This window comes from Vespa crabro, chromosome 6, assembly GCF_910589235.1.
Source record: "Vespa crabro chromosome 6, iyVesCrab1.2, whole genome shotgun sequence".
NCBI lineage: Eukaryota > Metazoa > Arthropoda > Insecta > Hymenoptera > Vespidae > Vespa > Vespa crabro.
In genome coordinates, this window is record NC_060960.1 from 2,379,582 (window position 1) to 2,397,986 (window position 18,405).

At 31.6% G+C, this 18,405-nt stretch overlaps 1 protein-coding gene across 2 annotated transcripts in view; it reads left to right on the top strand.

The window, feature by feature from the left end:
• LOC124425106 overlaps positions 1–14,139 on the top strand; it is a 106,802-nt gene extending 92,663 nt beyond the window's left edge. Inside the window, exons 6-10 of one of the 2 annotated variants that reach the window (XM_046964983.1) lie at positions 148–305; positions 718–973; positions 3,533–3,648; positions 10,715–10,852; positions 11,676–14,139. In XM_046964983.1, coding sequence (XP_046820939.1) covers positions 148–305; positions 718–973; positions 3,533–3,648; positions 10,715–10,852; positions 11,676–12,731 — 1,724 coding nt within the window. In that variant the 3' untranslated portion in view covers positions 12,732–14,139. The remainder of the gene's footprint in view (positions 1–147; positions 306–717; positions 974–3,532; positions 3,649–10,714; positions 10,853–11,675) is intronic. The other variant, XM_046964984.1, reaches the window with a different exon arrangement.
• The last annotated feature ends 4,266 nt before the right edge of the window (positions 14,140–18,405 follow it).

The window sequence follows — 18,405 nt, forward strand, 5'->3', positions numbered from 1 at the left end:
TCCGTCTATTTGAAAATAACTTGCAATATTTTTATTAAGGAAATACCTCGATATTTTTTTTCTTTTACGAAAAGAAAAAAACAAATTTTAAATTGTTTGAAATCGAGCCTAGGGAAAGTGTAGAACTGTAATAGGTGTGATCCACAGCCGGAGTCCCACCAGAGATAGAACCGTGCTTAGTTAACGTGACCGGTGACGAAGCTATTATCAGCCATAATGATGTAGAGGACAAGAAAAAATTAGCCGAGAAGGAGGGCATAGCTTTGGATTGTATGTGGGTGATAAAAGTTAAGGAAGGATGGAAGGTAACGTATTTCTTAATTTTCTTACTTATTTACAAGATAAAAAATATAAGGTTCATTAAAATGTCACTTTGATAATTCAGAACCCAATTTCTTCTTTCTTCTTTGAAAACTATTTTCTTAACTACCTGTTCTTTGTTTCTTTTTTCTTTTTCCTTTTCATTTCGTTTTCTTGCGTTTCCTTCATTGGTAGAGATCCATTAATTATAAAAATAAATGTTTGGAAAGTTAGAAACCCATATATAACAAGACGAGTAATATACTTAATTATTTGAAAAAGTCTCTCGAATTAATATTTGTATTTAAATGGAAAAATATAAAAAATGTTTCTATATTTTATCTATTACTCTAAATATCGTTGTAACCATAGGTTTTTCTTTTCTTCTAAAAATAACGAAATTGTATTTCGTTACAGATACAACTGGCATTTCCAGACTCGAGTCATTTCAAGTTGCAGAGGCCAAACGAGTGCGAAGCCAATTTCCTCGACGTTTTCGAGGAGAAAACAGATCTCCGTTCACGATTGAAAAATTTTTGCGGTAGCATCGCCGATACGGTCATAGTGAAATCGAACTTAGCATATGTCCGTTATTACGCCGAGCCTAAAGCTCTAAACAGCACTTTTGAAGGCGTAATGACTGCTATCAGGGACAAAGAAGCCGGCGAGTCAAGTGAGTTTAAAAGAGTATAGAAATTATCGATTAATAGTTTGAATTCCATTGAATTTTACCTATAATGAACTAGATTCATAAGCTATTCTATTTCTGTATATTTGTTTTTTTTCCAATGTATTTATATACATAAAGGAGAGTTTTCAAATGTTTTACTTATTTTTTAAATTACAAAATGTCTTCAATTAAACGTGTTTATTTCAAATGCATTTAGCTTATATTAATTATGGCATATTGTCATTAAAGTCCATTATCATTTATACATAACAATGATGATTCGATATTATGACTATTCATATATTACGGTAATTATAATTTATCTGATGCTATAAAATAACATAAAAAATATGTAAGATAATATAAGATTTGATTATTCTAGCATGAAAGAAAAAAGAAAATACAATTAAGTGCATGTCCTTTAACTAACTTTTGAACACTTTACTTACTAACTTTTTGAACACTACGAAAAAATTTATAGTAAATAAGGAATATAAAGTACAATATCTTTATATTTGATACAATTGTGGCAACTCTCCGTTACAATTGTATAAATGAAATGGACAACATTTATTTTTTCTTTTTTTTTGTTTTTTCGTTATCCCTTGATGAAACGATAATTTCAATAACAACGAGCGATACGATCATCACTAACTAAATTATTTAACTATAGAAATTATTTGCAAAATAGTAATAAATATAAAGAGAGAAAGTTGATGCTGCAATGTTTATTAAATTCGTATTAGATATATATCTATCCGAGTTATGTTTTTATGTTCTGCTTAATATGTTGAAATTTATACGGTTAATGAGCTAATCTTTATTAACTTACAACAAAGTTTAATACATTACATCAATTTAACAGGAATTTGATAATAAAGGGATATCGTGCATAATCGAACTAATGATAATAAATGCTTGACGTTACTATGTAGAGCATTAATTAAATTTAATTTATTAGTAACGAAACATGATAATGCGGAGTTGAAATCTCTCTCTGATAATTTACGTCACAACGTTGCTAAAATTTAAAGAATGAATGATATATGAGTGAATGAGAAAAGAGAGAGAGAGAGAGAGAGAGAGAGAGAGAGAGAAAGAGAAATCATCCAATAAAAAAGGTTACGGGTGATTTTTTAACGATGATAAGGAAATCGGTTCTCATGTTTATTAATTCTTTTTTTAAAGTTTCGTTCATTCTTTCTTCTTTTGTCGTTTTCCTATATTAGAAGCAACGTTGACTCTCCCAACGTTAAAATTAATTAAATTCAACGCTCGCGTGACTCGTTCGGACATATACGTTTTTGTTCTCGCAGATGAAAACACACATGCTCGACTCTAATGAAAGTCGTGAAATTAACGTAGATACTGTTTCCTTTTTGTATTAAGAAAATTGTGAAAATAATCCTGTACTACAATTGTTCAAAGATCGTTCAAATGTCAACCGTGAATGTTAACGAAAAGATAAAGACAAAAACGAAAATTCAGTTTTATTGATCACATTTTGTTCTAAAAATATCGTTCGTATTTTTCTTTTTTTATTTTTTTTATTGATAATCAATGATAAATATTTTATTATAAAGAAAGAATAAATTTTACTTAATAATATGTACAACAGTTTGTTGTTCGTAACATATGTTTTTTTTTTTTTTTTCAGAAAATAGAACAGCATAATATGCTGAATATATATTTTGTATTTACTTATTATCAAAACCTTGCCAATTGGATAAATTTTAATCAAATTAACTGAATTTTGCTTGGATATATATATACATTAAATATGCATATTTACTGGTTGCTTAAAGTAATAATTTGTATGAAAAAAAAAGAAAAGAAAAAAAACATAAAAACATTTAAAAAATATACATGTCATAATATAAATACAAATGAATTTCAATTCAGTATTATTATCATTTGTATGAAAGATTTAAAATCGATACACGTATTATATAATAGCTACCTTTACACTATAATTATATAGAAATGTTACTTAAGCGACGATAATCATTCGATAAAGGCCAACGAATTCAGAGAATTATCCCTCGTAAATCCGTCGTGAATCATAAATGAGGTAAGCCAAGCAAATTCGCAATTACGTGTGCAGAATTCTCGTTAGATATCGAAGAGAAATCCTTGAATTTCGACGATCAAACTTTGATACCGATCCTGATATCTCACGCAAGAGCATAGAATATTAAACGTTTAAAGGTGTTGATTTATACCTTCGGAGATAAATTAATAACGAATAAATTAATTCAACAAATGTTTTTTTTTTAATCACAAAGGAAACAATTAATAAAAAAAAAAATTTTATTAAAGTAGGAAGAGAAAAAAAGAGAGAAAGAAAATATATTTAAAGTTCTCACTCTTGTGAATCGAAATTTCTCATTTTTTATTTACGACTGAGACATGTATTTTCTCTCTTTCTCTCTCTCTCTCTCCCTCTCTCTCTTCCTCTTTCTCTTTTACCTTTTCTTTCTCTCTATCTCTATCTATTTTTATCTCATACACAATCATTCGAAATGTTGTACGAGTTTCAAAGGAGTCCTTTAAATTTCACAGCATGCAGAACTGGAGAGTACGACTGCGAGGACGCGACCTGCATCGCTTCTATATTACAGTGCAACGGAAGGATCAACTGCCGCTTCCGGTGGGACGAAGACGAGTCGACATGCGACGTGAGTGGTGACTTTCTCTATCCGAGAAGAAAATCCAATAACCGACTTTCTATGATCGCACTAGTAGGGTGCTTTCCAATTCTCGACTTTGAAAATCGTCGCATCTCATCTTCTCCCTCTTTCTGTAGAAGTGCATTATTTTCAAGTTCTTTCTCTTTTTCTCTTGCTTTCTCTCTCTCCTTCTCTCTCTCTCTCTCCCTCTCTCTCTCTCTCTCTCTCTCTCTCTCTCTCTCTCTCTCTCTCTTCTCGTTTTCTAGAAAGAAAAGTTAATCCGCTTCAGGGAAAAATAACGGTAAAAAAAAAGAAGGAAGAAAAAAGATAAAAAGGGAAAAAAGGAAAAAAAAACGATAATAAATCCTCGATTTCGCTACGACACGATCGTAAAAGAAAAATTACGTGTGTAAGTCTAAACCTCGTAATTCCTAGGCTTTTCGCTATATGTTCGTGAAAAGCAGCAAAGTTGACTATCGTAAGCGGTTTTATCTTTGATATAGGTATCTACCTACCTAGCTATTATACGAACTTCCGAGGTAATCGCACGCGTTAATTATAAAGCATCATCGAAATTTCTCTAAAGGATCCTCTTTATAGTTTAAGTAAGTACAAGTACCGTCGACCTATAGATATCGATCTTCAAACTCGATTTTCAACAGGCTCTCTATTGAATAAGACCCAAAGATAAAGTTCAATATATAAATTTTCCATTCGAATTAATCACCATTTACTACTACAAATGATCGAATCAATATTCTCAAATTTCTCTACGATAATTCTTTCTTTACGTGTAAACTGTTCCGTCGAATTTTGAAAGAAAAGAAAAACTGTGAAATGTCTTTTTAATAATCTCGTCTTTTAAAAGTAGATATTAGAAATAATTGCCCTAAGAAAGTTCAAAAATACCAAATACCATAATTATGTCCTAGATATGAATTCCCACGAGAATGATGCTTTATTAGACTTAATCGTCTTTTGTCTCATTTCTACTTATTTTGTCTTTCTCCAAATCTAATTAATTTATACGAGGAAAGTTTTGCTTCCAGCTAGTTTATCTCTTTTCTATCTATTTATCTATCTATCTTTCTCCGTCTCTATCTTTATCTTTAAAACGTAGCCGTAGTTCCTCCTACTATGTTCAATCTCTTCTACCCTTCTCTGCTCATTCTCCTTTCCAGGAAGCTTTTGGAAAATTTGAACGTGTACCGTCGGTTAGATAGGTGGGTGTTTCCGCTTCCGGAACGCACAATACTATGCGCTTTTGGCAAAGTACCAGGAACAGATCCTGGTAGAAAGGATCCAATGGCACCGACGGGATATTAATCTATCGTCGACGAATGACCATAGCTTTCTACCTTTCTCTTCCTCTCTCCTTCTCCTTTTCTCTTGAAATAGGTGTTGAGCAAAGATATGTTCTACAAATATTTTTACGACTTTGTAAACATATATATATATATATATATATATATATATATATATATATATATATATTACTCTTTCCTCTACTTATCGCTTAATAATTCGAACTCGTTACTATTCTTCATAGAAATTTACGAGAATTCAGTAACTGAGAAGCTAATTTACACCACCAATATGTAATAAATTCTTCGATTTCGTATTAATTTTTCTGAACCATTGAAAAAAAAACACATTAATTCGGTTGAATATATAAATGAAATATTATGTTCGATGCACAAACGAAAATTATCATTCTCATGAAGAGCGGGAAGATTTGAAAATTATTATTCTTTACCTTTTTCTTTTTTTTTTCATTATTCTGCATAAATAACAACTAAACCCTTAATCGTTCTTTAATAATCCCACATCCGTTTATCCGTTTATTCATTCGAGAGATGAAATCTCAAAGAGAGACAAGCTTGAAGATGTGCGATAATCGAGTGTCTGCGAATAGGTTCGTTAAATCAAAAGTTTAGCTTATACGGGAATCGTTCTCTACTTTATCCTTTTTCATGGATTTCACAAAATGAGACGGACAGGAGATTTCATCGAGCGATCATAACTGTGAAAGTTATAATAATACAACGGTGGAAAATGATCTGCATTAATCCTATTATAAAACGAACGTTCGGTAGCCACCAACCAAGCTGTGTCAGAAACTTTCTACTTTTACAAAGAGAAGTTTTCTATAGAGACCGAACCTTCCGGAGTGTTATAAAACGAATTTTTCCAAGAAAAAAGAGTATCGACCGAATACTCGGTTATTGCGCACGCAGGGCCGACGAAAATTTGTCCATCGATCGTCTACGCACGTGTTCCTACAAAACGAAAAATGGAAAAAATTACAAAATTCCATGAAACGATTAGCGAACGAGTAGAAACCGCAAAATTCGCGAGAACTTGGCAAGCATGCAAATGGCGACAATTTGCACTCTTTCTTTCTCTCTCTCTCTTTCCATTTTTTTCTCTCTTTTTCCCTTTTTCGCATTATTTTTTAACATTTTCTTCGATTAATCACAAAGTAATTGTGATTTATCGTCCACGAAATGTGTACTATTTGTTAGACTGTAGAAAAGAAAAAAATATTTATTTGCTCCATATCCTTCTCTCTCTCTCTCTCTCTCTCTCTCTCTCTCTCTCTCTCTCTCTCTCTCTCTCTACCTATCTATTTATCTATTTATCCATCTTTCTTTCTGTGTCTCTTCTTTTGATTTGTCCATGTTCATGAATACATCTCTTGACGACAATAAACTAAGAAAAGATTGTACGATACAATAATGGTCATCAGTTTCACGTGGAAGCATGAGGATGAAATTTTTCGTATGGAGAAATACGTGCTGAAGCAAAGGAAATCGCGATCTGTAAACTGGGACACACACCATTGTGCCATTCAATTTTATTTCGGACATAATAGAAAATAGCACTATGAATTGGGAAAAAGAGAGAGAGAGAGAAAGAGAGAGAGAGAGAAAGAAAGAGAAACAGAGTGCTAATGGAAGGTTGGTCCACAAAAATCATAATAGAAAGTATGAACATATACCTATGTATATTGAAAGAGGTTATTTTTGGATTATTCCGAATCGCTTCGTAAATTTTGGCATGGTAAATGCGCGATAATAATTATTACAAAAAAAAAAATAAATAAATAAAAATAAAAGTGAAGTAAAAATTAAAAACAAGAGAAGAAAATTATGAAAGTATAATAAATACTGTTTTGTAAATAATTCTCTTGCGGAGTATGAAATTAATGACGTGTGTAAATACGTGATCATCGTAAATAGTTTGTATTTTCCATTTCATTTTCTCCTTTTTTTTTTAATTTCTTTCTTTTCTCTCCTTTAATTCAGTATTTGAAAAGAGATAAGCTATTGCGGCATATACATGTGCGAGAACGAGTAATTACCTGAACACATGTGATCATCGTAAATAATATGATTCGTTTTTCTTTTTTTTTTTATTTTGCTTTTTTATTTGTGTTTATCCTTGTTCTTTCCCATTCTTTTCTCTTTTTTAATTGAAATTACGAAAAATAGAAGGCACTTTGTATAGTTAGATGAATAATCGTATTAAAAGTAAAAAGATTTAACTTTCCAATTCCATCGTAATTAATACGATGGGGAATTGATTTAATTCTTCGACTTATAACCGCGATGCAATTTCGCGAACGAATTTCACGCTAATTCCCTGAACGTGTTACTCTACGAAATGGGTGTTAAGGAGTAGGAGGAGAGGTATTGCAAGAGGGTGTCGAAGGAGAGGAAGAGGGATTCAATACCTACGTGATATTGAAGGTGACTCAAGACAGCTGGTAATTCAATTAATATGTGATAAAATTTGCACGCCCATCTAATTAATAATTTCATTTAATTTAATTTAATTTCATTTCATTTCATTTCATTTCATTTCATTGGAGCGATCAAGGTTCGTGTCTCGTGCGTGTTTACGTATTATCGCTTAAAGCTATGAATCGTCTGATAGCAATGAAGAATATTTTATCTTTTTTTATTAAAAGAATACTTTGTTTTTTCTTTTTTCTTTTTTATAATCAAGCGCAAAATATTCTATTCACGACATTGAAATAAATTCTAAAGAGATCGAGTCGACAGTCATGAGCTCAAAACGAATAGCGAAATGGTCGAAAACACAAAAGCCAAAAGCTACGAAGCCATTGGACAAATCGTCCAATCGTTGGCATGAAAATTGGACAACTTCAACAAGAGGCTTGAAAATCAGAAATGACAGGACATAATTCTCCAAACTGAAAAAAAGTGAACGAAAAAGAAGAAGAAATAAATAAATTTTAATTTATATTTTCTATCTCAATTTTATCACGTGCAAATTTAATAATCTTATTCGTAATATTAAAACGAATGTATTGTATATTTTCTTATATTCATTTTTTTTGTTTTTCGTTCTTTTTGTTATTTATTTCGTCAACAGAATTACTTTTCAAACGATATTTACGCGACGAAAAAACATTTTAGTATCTAAGAAAATACTACTACTAACATATGCTTCCTTCGAATTTCCTTTCTCATTTTTAGTCCTTTTTCGTTGTTCTTCCGTCTTCTGTCTGTAATTACTTCCTTGCGGCGGAAAGCTTTCTTTTGTATACGAAGTAGCAATAATTTCCTTTTTTACTACGACTTTCCTTCTCTTCTCGACTACTACGAAAGAAAAAACAAAAAGGAAAAAAGAAAAAGGAAAAAAGAAATAAGAAATAAGAAAAAAGAAAAAAGAAAAAAGAAAAAAGAACAGAAAAAAGATAAAACGAGATAAAAGAAGAAACAAGTAAAGAAAAAGGAACTAAAGGAATTACTGATCCACGATAAGAAATGAATACGACCTGATCTGATAGTCAATTGAGATTAGATTGAGACTTGCAATTGTATATATATATATGCGTGCATGTGTATGTGTGTGTGTGTGTGTGTGTGTGTGTGTGTATGTATAAAGTATACACATACATACATATATGCGTCATATAGCCTTGAAGTAGAATGATTAAAGATATTATCCGACCGACAGGTTGGATAAGAGCACGTAATATGAGTCGCATCTATGCTCGTTATGTCATTGCTCAGTTTTCTTTTCCTCTCTTTGATAAAAGTGCTCCAAAAGCCATTTTCGGTGTTCCTATCCCACGTGTCATGTTAGATCGTTCATGACAGCAAGTAAATATTTCACACAACTATTCTTCTACACTTTAATGGTGTCACTCTTTTCTTCCTTCGCAACAATGAGAAACGAAATGAATTTTACGATTGAGAGAGAAAAGATTTTTTTCTTCCAAACAACGATCTTAAGATAACTATTATTATGTAAAAAATATAAATTCAAAGGACAACAATAGTGAATATTTTATTTTTTTGTGCTTTTCTTTTATTTATTTATTTTTTTCTCTTTTTCTTGTTCAATCATCCTTTATCATTTCAGCAGTTTAATTTTTTAAAACGTAGGAATCGTTGTCGCGTACATTTTTATATTTGTAAATAAATATTATGAAATTTTTAATTACTATTTATATATTTGTTATTATTGTGAAATTTTTAATTACTATTTGTATATTTTCGACTATGATCATGTAATTAAATAAGCGTATAAACATAATTTAATGATTAAAAACAGAAAAGATAATTCATTGCAATCATTTAAAAATTATATTGTTATGTTATGGGAAAAAAAGAGATAAAGATTAAAGAATCTATAATTTTTCTTTTTTTTACCTATCGTTATTTATTGTCAGTCAAATAATTTAATAAAATATAAAACAAAATATTTGCACGTTCGATGAAATTTTTTCATAAAATTTCGATAAAATCGGTTTAATCGTTATATTGATTTTTTCTGTTTCAACATTTATAATAAGAAAAGCATTATTTCGAAAATCATCCATTGCATTCGATTTAACATTCTAAACAGAACTTTTTCTCTATAATAAATAAATCGTACGTAGAATTATTTTACTTTCATTTCCATTAATTTATTACTATATTTGTTACTAATATCTACACAGATACAATTAGAAACGAATATCATTATTCGTACAAAATTTCAAACTAAATAGAAAAGATCCATTTTTATTAAAACTTGTAGATATAATATATTCTATGTTATAATATATTGTTTAATATATAGTGTATTATAATAAATCGTATAATATATTGTTTATTGCAATATAGTGATCTCGTAAGACAATATGTTCGCGATTATTTAAACAAAAAAATTAAATTTCATGATAAGATATAAGAACGAAAAATCAACGAACGTATTCTTCTAACTTCGAAATATTTCCAGACGTTTAATCTTTTAGGTTTGACGCATCTAAAGATCAAATTGATCGTTTCTCCTTTCAAGATCGTACCAGACGTGTAACGTTTTGACAACAACGTGTTCCCTCGCGAATGTTTCACTACGTCTTGGAAATGGCTTTTAGAAATTCGTGAAATTGGAGTGTTGCAAGTGAAATTCGTTGAGTGGAATGTTTGTTTTGCATAATCGTGATTATTCGTCGTCTCAAGGAAGGATTTTCGGGAAAACTGATACCGAAGAGATAACAGAAAGAGAAGAGAAAATAGAGAGAGAGAGAGAGAGAGAGAGAGAGAGAGATGGATAGATCGTTGAAATTAAAGATAGATAGGTAAATAGATAGATATATAGATAGGTAGATATATAGATAGATATATATATATATATAGATAGATAGATAGATAGAGAGAGAGAGAGAGAGAGAGAGAAACAAGAAAGGGCAAAAAGATGAGAACTGGAGTGAAACGAATGATAATTAGTGCCACCTTACACGTCTCATCTTCTTATTAACGCCCATCGTTGTTCCAGCCAATCCCCTTTTTAGACTTTAAGGAAGTCTCCCTTTCGTAACTTGATTAGATACTCTTGTAATTAGAACGTCCTTGTAATTAAGATAGCGCTGGTAAAATCAATTACCTACTTTCGGAAACGATACTCGCTCGGAATTATATAAAAATGTATAATTTCTCTAATAATTAATTATATCTTAAGATAAATTTTAAATTGTTCTTATAAATTTTAATGGATCGTTAATAGAAAATCGTATAATCGTTTGTTTTTTCTTTTTTTTTTCTTTCACTTACAGCAAAAGAAATCGAGTATCATCGATTCTCAGCACATCGTCATTATTCTTGTTGTTTTCTCCCTCATCGTTTTTGGCATGAGCTTCGCGTTCTTCTTCAATTGCGTGCGGAAGCTTATTCGTGATCATCGTATCATTCAGGTTAGTAAAAATTGATTTCTATTAGAAAAAAAAAAAATGAAAGAAAAAAATGTCAACTAAACGAACTTTCTATAAAAATTATCGGCCTTTTATCGACTTTAACTCATAAATTGTTAGTCATACCGCGTCGCGTTCAACATCGTATCTTCGGGATTTCAATTACGCAATACACGTAGCAGCATTTCGTTCGATTCTCGCCTCGATCGACTCACGTATCCACGAGCAGAGACGTGCCTAACATTCGAGGAAAAAAAAGAGAAAAAAGATATATATAGGTAACAACGTTTATTAAAAAGCATTCGATAGAATTTTAAAATATTTAAAAAATGAAACCAAACGAAGAATAACAATCGATAATATTGTGTGATATAAACGTTCTAACAACATGCAAAATTAATTTTCTGAAAAGGAAACTTCACGAAGATAGATATGCTCGTTCAGTAATTTATTCTTCAGTTATCGATTAACCAGTACTAATATTATATAACGCAAGTGAATATATAAAGATCGATATGGAAATGAAAAGACAACAAACTAACAAGAATAATATACGTTCTATAAGCTACATTACACCATCGTATTAAAAAATAAGAATAGATAAACATAGATTCTAAGTATATTTAAATAAGTTTAAATAAGATTAAATATACATACGTCTATTTAAAAAAGTAATGAATAAAAAAGAAATATTGATGAGAATCAAAAATTTCTTTTTGAATATAATTAAATATAATTAAATCTATCAAAACAATAGACACGAGAACGATATTAAAAGCTCATCAATGAGAATCTAACTTAACTATTGTCTTTTATCTTTATCCAGGAACACATAAGACAGTCTAGAGAGAATCGATTGGATGAACTAGGTCGTAAATCTACACCGAGGCCTCTTTCAACGTCGAGAACGGACATCAGAGATCGGAGTAGCGAGTCACCTAGCTTGGAAGTGGTACCGAGCAAAGAACTTTTACCACCAAGCACAGTGATAGCAGAAGAATACACGGTAGCTTATAACAACAAAATCACTTACAACGGACGAGACATGAACGACATACATCAGAGTAATAACGTAAGCAACGCGACTCAAGAAAGACTGCAAGAGTCAAATGACGAGCCAGAAATGCGAGATAATTCGTGTCAGACTAGGGAGAGTCTATTCGAGCCACGATTATCGGACACCGTAGTACCTCCAGCGTTCACGACTTTCGGATTCCGGGGCTCGCAAAATGGGACCAATTACCATCGACATCATCATCATCATCATCACCATCACCCTCAAAGTCCGCAAAAGTCACACCCAAGTCCATCGCTCTCGCATCAGAGCTCTCAACAGTCTTCTCAACAAAGCTCGCATCAGCAGAGTAGCTCTCAGTGTTCAGGTTGCAGTCCAGCATCTAGAGGACGAGATGGTAGTATGGGTATCTGTCCAAAGCACAATCCAATTCCAGCACCGCCAGGTTGGTCAACCCATGAGCTAAGTTATCCTCCTCAACACCAATCCGGGCAATATCAAGAAGTTACGGACTATCCTTCCTATCAGAGGTTCCAAAGTCCAAAACCTGGCGGAGAAGGTGGTAACTATCAGTCTCCTAAATTCATCAGACAGAATACCGTAGGTTCCGGCGAAAGATATGGTAGTTCGATCTACGGCTCTGGTCAAAATTCCACACAGATTTCTGCTCATGGTTCCAGCAACACAACGTCAAGTACTCATCACTCGACATCGTCTAAGTCTCAGCAACAACAGCAACAACAACAACAACAACAACAACCTAGTGACCCCAGGTATAAAGCCGAAGCTATTATCGAAATCGATCAAAGGAGACCATTTAGCATAGAGAGCACAAAATCAGCCCCAGATGTTATAGCGACGCACTGACGCCGGGGCTATGGGGATTGGGAACCTTACAGGAGACGCCATCCCCGTAAAAATATAGATGACACTCAACAAATTCAACAAGAAACACATAACGAGCGAGTTAAAGTTACTGTGGCTACTCAAAGTTCGTTAGACGATGACACGTCGACCAACTCGACGGTGGAACATACATCGTCCTCCTGATCCGTGCATCAAAATATCGTAGTCGATCCACCTGACTCTTTTATCGACGATAAGAACACTTCGAAAAAACCATCTCTTAGCATTTTACCAATCGAACATAAAACATCACTATTCAATGAACTCGCTCTAATACGATTGTCCTCGAAATTGGACGATTTACCGATCTTAAAACCACCTGATAACTTCGGAACGCCTGTCTTCAAATGTAAAACGCCTTCCTTATCTTGGCAGCATTGTGGCTGTCCTTCTCATTCTCATTTGCCATCTCGAAGATCGACGATCACCTGGAGTGCCTTGAAACGTTGCGGACAGGACGCCTTCTATCGCACTTGGCCTAATAGATCTGCTAAAAGGCTACTGCGACCTCAGAAGAGGACCGTCGGTACTCAAAGTTCCTTCGACGGCGTTAAGTCATCGCTTGGGACACTTCGTTGTGTGTCTAGATCGATCGATATGACGGCGACTACGATGGATCAGGAGATCGGGGTATCTATACCTTTCTAACGATAGATTTATATGTTCTACTCTTCCTCCGATCAATTATTTTTTCATTTTCTTTTTTTCTTCTTTTTAACTAATCCTTATTTATTTCATTTCTCTCTCTCTCTCTCTCTCTCTCTCCCTTTCCCTCTCTCTCTTTCTCTTTTTCTCTCTGTTTCACTCTCTCTTTTTTTCATTGAGCCTAAATGAGTAAAAAATCAAAAATTTTCTCACGTCGTGATTTTCAGGAAGAGTGAACAAACAATCCAAAACTGATAATAAACTCTCGAAGCATTTTTAATAACAATTGTCTAAAAAGGCCGTACATAAAAAAAAGAAAACAAGATAAATATTCGTTCTTTCATTCATATCGCCGAAAAATCTTCTTTGACATTTACGTAAAAAATTCAAACGATATAAAGATCATGTCTACAAGTTCTAATCGGCAGTAATATTTTAAACTGTCGTAATAATAAAAAGAGTATGTAATCAATAAGAATCACTGCCTTCGATTCCTAGAAAAAATGTAAGGACATCTTTATCGCGAGCATTCATCAAGGATAATGAAAATAGTAGAGAACGGCCTAAATAGTATTTGGAATTCTTTCGTCGCGTAACATATCGAGAGTTATGAGAATTATTATTCGTTTCTCGACGAATCGCCGAGCACCGTAATTGCCTAAAGTTCGAAGGGAAAATTAATATAATAATAATAATAATAATAATAATAATAATAATAATAATAATAATAATAATAATAATAATAATAGTAATAATAATAATAATAATAATAATAGTAATAATAATAATAATAATAATAATAATAGTAATAATAATAATAGTAATAATAATATTAGTAATAATAATAATAATAATAATAATAATAGTAATAATAATAATATTAATATTAATATGAATAATAATAAATAAATAAATAAAAATGAATAATGAAAGAATAAAAATGACAAACAATTATTATGTCTGTAGATGTAAAAGATGCTCACACAAACTTACACGATTAAAGTACATATGTTATTATATTCGCTACATACTTACATATATATGTATATATAATATATATATATATATATATATATATATATATATATATGTACGTATGTTTGTACATGAATGTACGATTCGTATAGACAAATCTGTCTTTTCCGTGTTCGATCAACGTTCGACGTTGAAAAGGCCTTAACTCGCTCTCCGAGAGAAGATTCCATCGCCTCGAGCAAGGAAGGAGAGACGATTTCCTTCGAATTGCTTTCCGTCGAGGGTAAGGACTACTCTCAGAAGCGTTTATCTTTCTTGAATGGAAAGTTTCTACATAGAAACCTACGTACATAGATACATAGTATGCGTTTAACGCATACGAACTATTGTACTTTACGAATGATGTAATGAGGATCGATCAAAATAACAAAATAGATAGAAAAAAGAAAGAAAGAAAAAAAAACGATCGTTTCTCAATGATTAATAACGATCGAAGGGATGATTCGTGCGTTTATACCTAACGACTATACGATATTAGACGGATATTATTTTTCCACGTAATAAAAATTATCCATCGGTTACTGAGTCGGTCTGCGCACACACGGTGATGAAAGATCATTGAGAATACTGCATTTATAATTAAGTATATATCTCTTATTTATCTCCTATTTTTCCTATTGACCATTCAACAGTCAGCTTCGTGTAATATCAGAAAATGCATTTTTAATGAACGATAAGCATTATTAAGGGGTGGGATCGTATAAATGCGAGTACGTTCGATCGATGGATAAATTTTGTTATTGAAAAACGAACGAATTTTTATTCGTTCGTAGAATCATGCAAATTTATACAAGTATTCACTCATTGAAGTAAGAAGAGTTTTTGATTACTCTCGAGATCGATCAAAACGTTCGCATAAATCTCGTCCATAGTGATTTCTTCTTTTTTTGCTTCATTTATTCTTTTCATCTTATTTTATTTATTTCTTTTATTTTTTTTGGAACACTTTCAATGATGTAACATGTACAGCTCATGTGTGTGATCATAATGTACTTCTAGCAATCAAGAGTGTGACTAAATTAGTCAATTAACTGTTTCAAAGAAAATAAAGAAAAATCAAAAAAAAAAGAAAGAAAGAATGATAGAAAGAAAAATGTATCAAAAAGACACGAAGCTGCGAGTTCAACAAAGTTCTATTATGAAAAAAAGAACTATGTTGAAAAATAGGTGCATAGGGGGCAGTGAAGAGGTACCGATCAATACTTGAAATTCCCGTTTGTGTACAGGTTAATGATTAACAATTTAGATCTTTAATGTACAGAGTGTACACATTTGTATATAATTTCTCTATAAACACTTTAATAAGCCGATAAGAGTAATAAATATAGTACTTTTAAAGTAAATACAGTTTTACTTCTTTTACCTTGTTCTTTCCCTAATGATAAATTATAATAATAAATTGTTTGTGATTTGAAAGGATGTTTGTAACTCGTGCGAAAACAAAAAAAAACATTAAAAGAAAAAATTTTTTGATTTTTATTATTGTTACATAAAACAGAATAAAATTCGACAAAAATTTTATATAAAATTAATTAACTTATTTTCAAAAATAAACATATTCGATTGAATTTGCGTCAGAATTTAATTTCACCCAATTTTAAGATGAACCGTAATAAAGTACAAGATTATTCGCCAAGAATTTTATCGCAAAATTTATTGAGCATTCCCGAGATAAGTAGTATATAGACATCGCGTCTATTGAAATTTCTCTTTAAGAAGAGAAGCACGTTCGGAAAAGAGGTCTGGGAAATAAGAGGGAAAGAAAAAAAAAGAAAAAGAAAAAGAGAAAGAGAATAGATCGTTCTGCGGTTTTCTTTGATTTGAGGAATTTTCGTGAAGCAAGGGGGCGAGATCAACGAAATGTGAATAACGAAGACAGATGGGACAAATCGCGCAAAATGCAAGCACGAGACGTTTCTCTTCGAAATTATGACCTTCACGTTTCTCTCTCAGTTTCTCCTATAACATACACAATTCATACATGACTGTGTACATATGTATATATCTATTACATATAAGCGTGTATATATATCCCGAAGCTTTATCTCTTCCACATAATATATAATTTATGTATGTACATCGTGGTCTAGCTAGGAAGAGAGTACCGGTGTAGTACGGTAAAATGACATTTTTAATGGCGTATCCCATCTCGTTCCATTCCATCAAAAACGTCACTCCCAAATTACGCTTGGCAAGAAAGTACCGACTCTGGGAAAATCGAATGTTACGACGGTAATTTAGTGAGCTACCCACTATTCCCTTCTCTCTTCTCCCACTACTACTAACTCATTCATTTTTTGCCTCTTCTTTCATTTGCATTAGTGACTTTTGACATGTGTACATACATGAAAATTTCACCCATGGAAAATGGTCCTTTTCATGATAGAATATAAAAAACGAACTCAATTTTTCCCTTCATGACGATTAGAAAATTTCCTTTGTATATGATACGAATAATTCATTCCGTTTTTCCTTCTCCCTTTCATTTGCATTAGCAACTTTTTATACTCATACATAGGTGAAAATTTCATTGAAAATGATTGATTTTATAATAAAATAAAAAAACGAATTGATTTTTTCTATGACGTTTAAAAAATCTTTTTATGATACAAGTAATTAATGACAATTAATGATTTACAAATTCGTCATTATCGACTTTCTCTAAATTTGCAATATAACGGTTCATTGATCTTCCACTTGCATCTAATAGTTTCATCAAAATTAGTAGGATAATTTAGCAATTAGTGAATTAACTCGTGGGAATTTCAAAAGGTCCACTAAGACGAGATACGAATTGCGAACAGGAGTGTAATGTAACAGTAAATTCAAGAGTACATAGCAATAGGAATTCAATATCGCTTAGGTACTTGACCGACAATCGATTCTATCGAGTGTTCATATGTCTGACTGTATGGTCCTTAGTCACTTATGGTTACAGAGGTACTAATACTAAAATACAGATGAATTTTTCGTCCTTAATAAAATTGTTTCCATGGATTTAAAGTAAAAATGTTCAAGTATTCTTTCAAAATTTATACGACATTAGAATATTAATTATATAGAATATAATATAAATATCACAGACAATCGAATAAGATTTCTATTTCTATCAATTAACTTCTGTATATATATATTAGATATAAACTTTGATTCTAAACTATCTAAAAAGTTTTAACTACAATTTTGATCGTTCGATTGAGTGGAACAATAGCTTTATACATCACTTCTGTTTTTCCAATTGTATTGTAACTCCTGTCAAATCTCATCAATGTAACTGCGATCTCTCGAATTCAATACGTGATTTCGATATACGAATTTTTCATTTAATTTTTACGTGTATTTTTATCAAATAAAAATCTTTACATAGGTTGTCGAATGAAGAAAGAAAACAAAAGATATACCTACTTCTATGTACATACGTATTTATAAACCAAAGAGCAAAAACACGTATGTTGAACGGATTTATATAGTATTACTCGTTGTAAAATTGTAGCTGTGAATTAACGACCTGTCAAACAATTTCATCTGACGTTTTCTCTTCATGGGCTATTATCGTGCATGTATTTAAGTACTTACACATTTAGTACATAACTGACATAAAAAATTTTTAATTATAATCGTTACGTTATATTTAAGCAGTCGCTTTTGCTCTCTCTCTCTCTCTCTCTCTCTCTCTCTCTCTCCCTCTCTCTCATATATTTATACATATACGTATATATACATATACATACATATACATATACATATACATATACATATATATACATATATGTTAGACACTTCATAACATTCTCGATAAAGTTCACGATAACTCGAATTTGGTGGGTCTTTAAAATTTAAATCGACGCTACGTACGTTCATGAATGTATGCATAACGAATATAGAACTACCACTTGCGTTTACATTGTACTGCCTCTACTTTGAAACGATGCATCAGTAAGGAAGAGATTAGCCA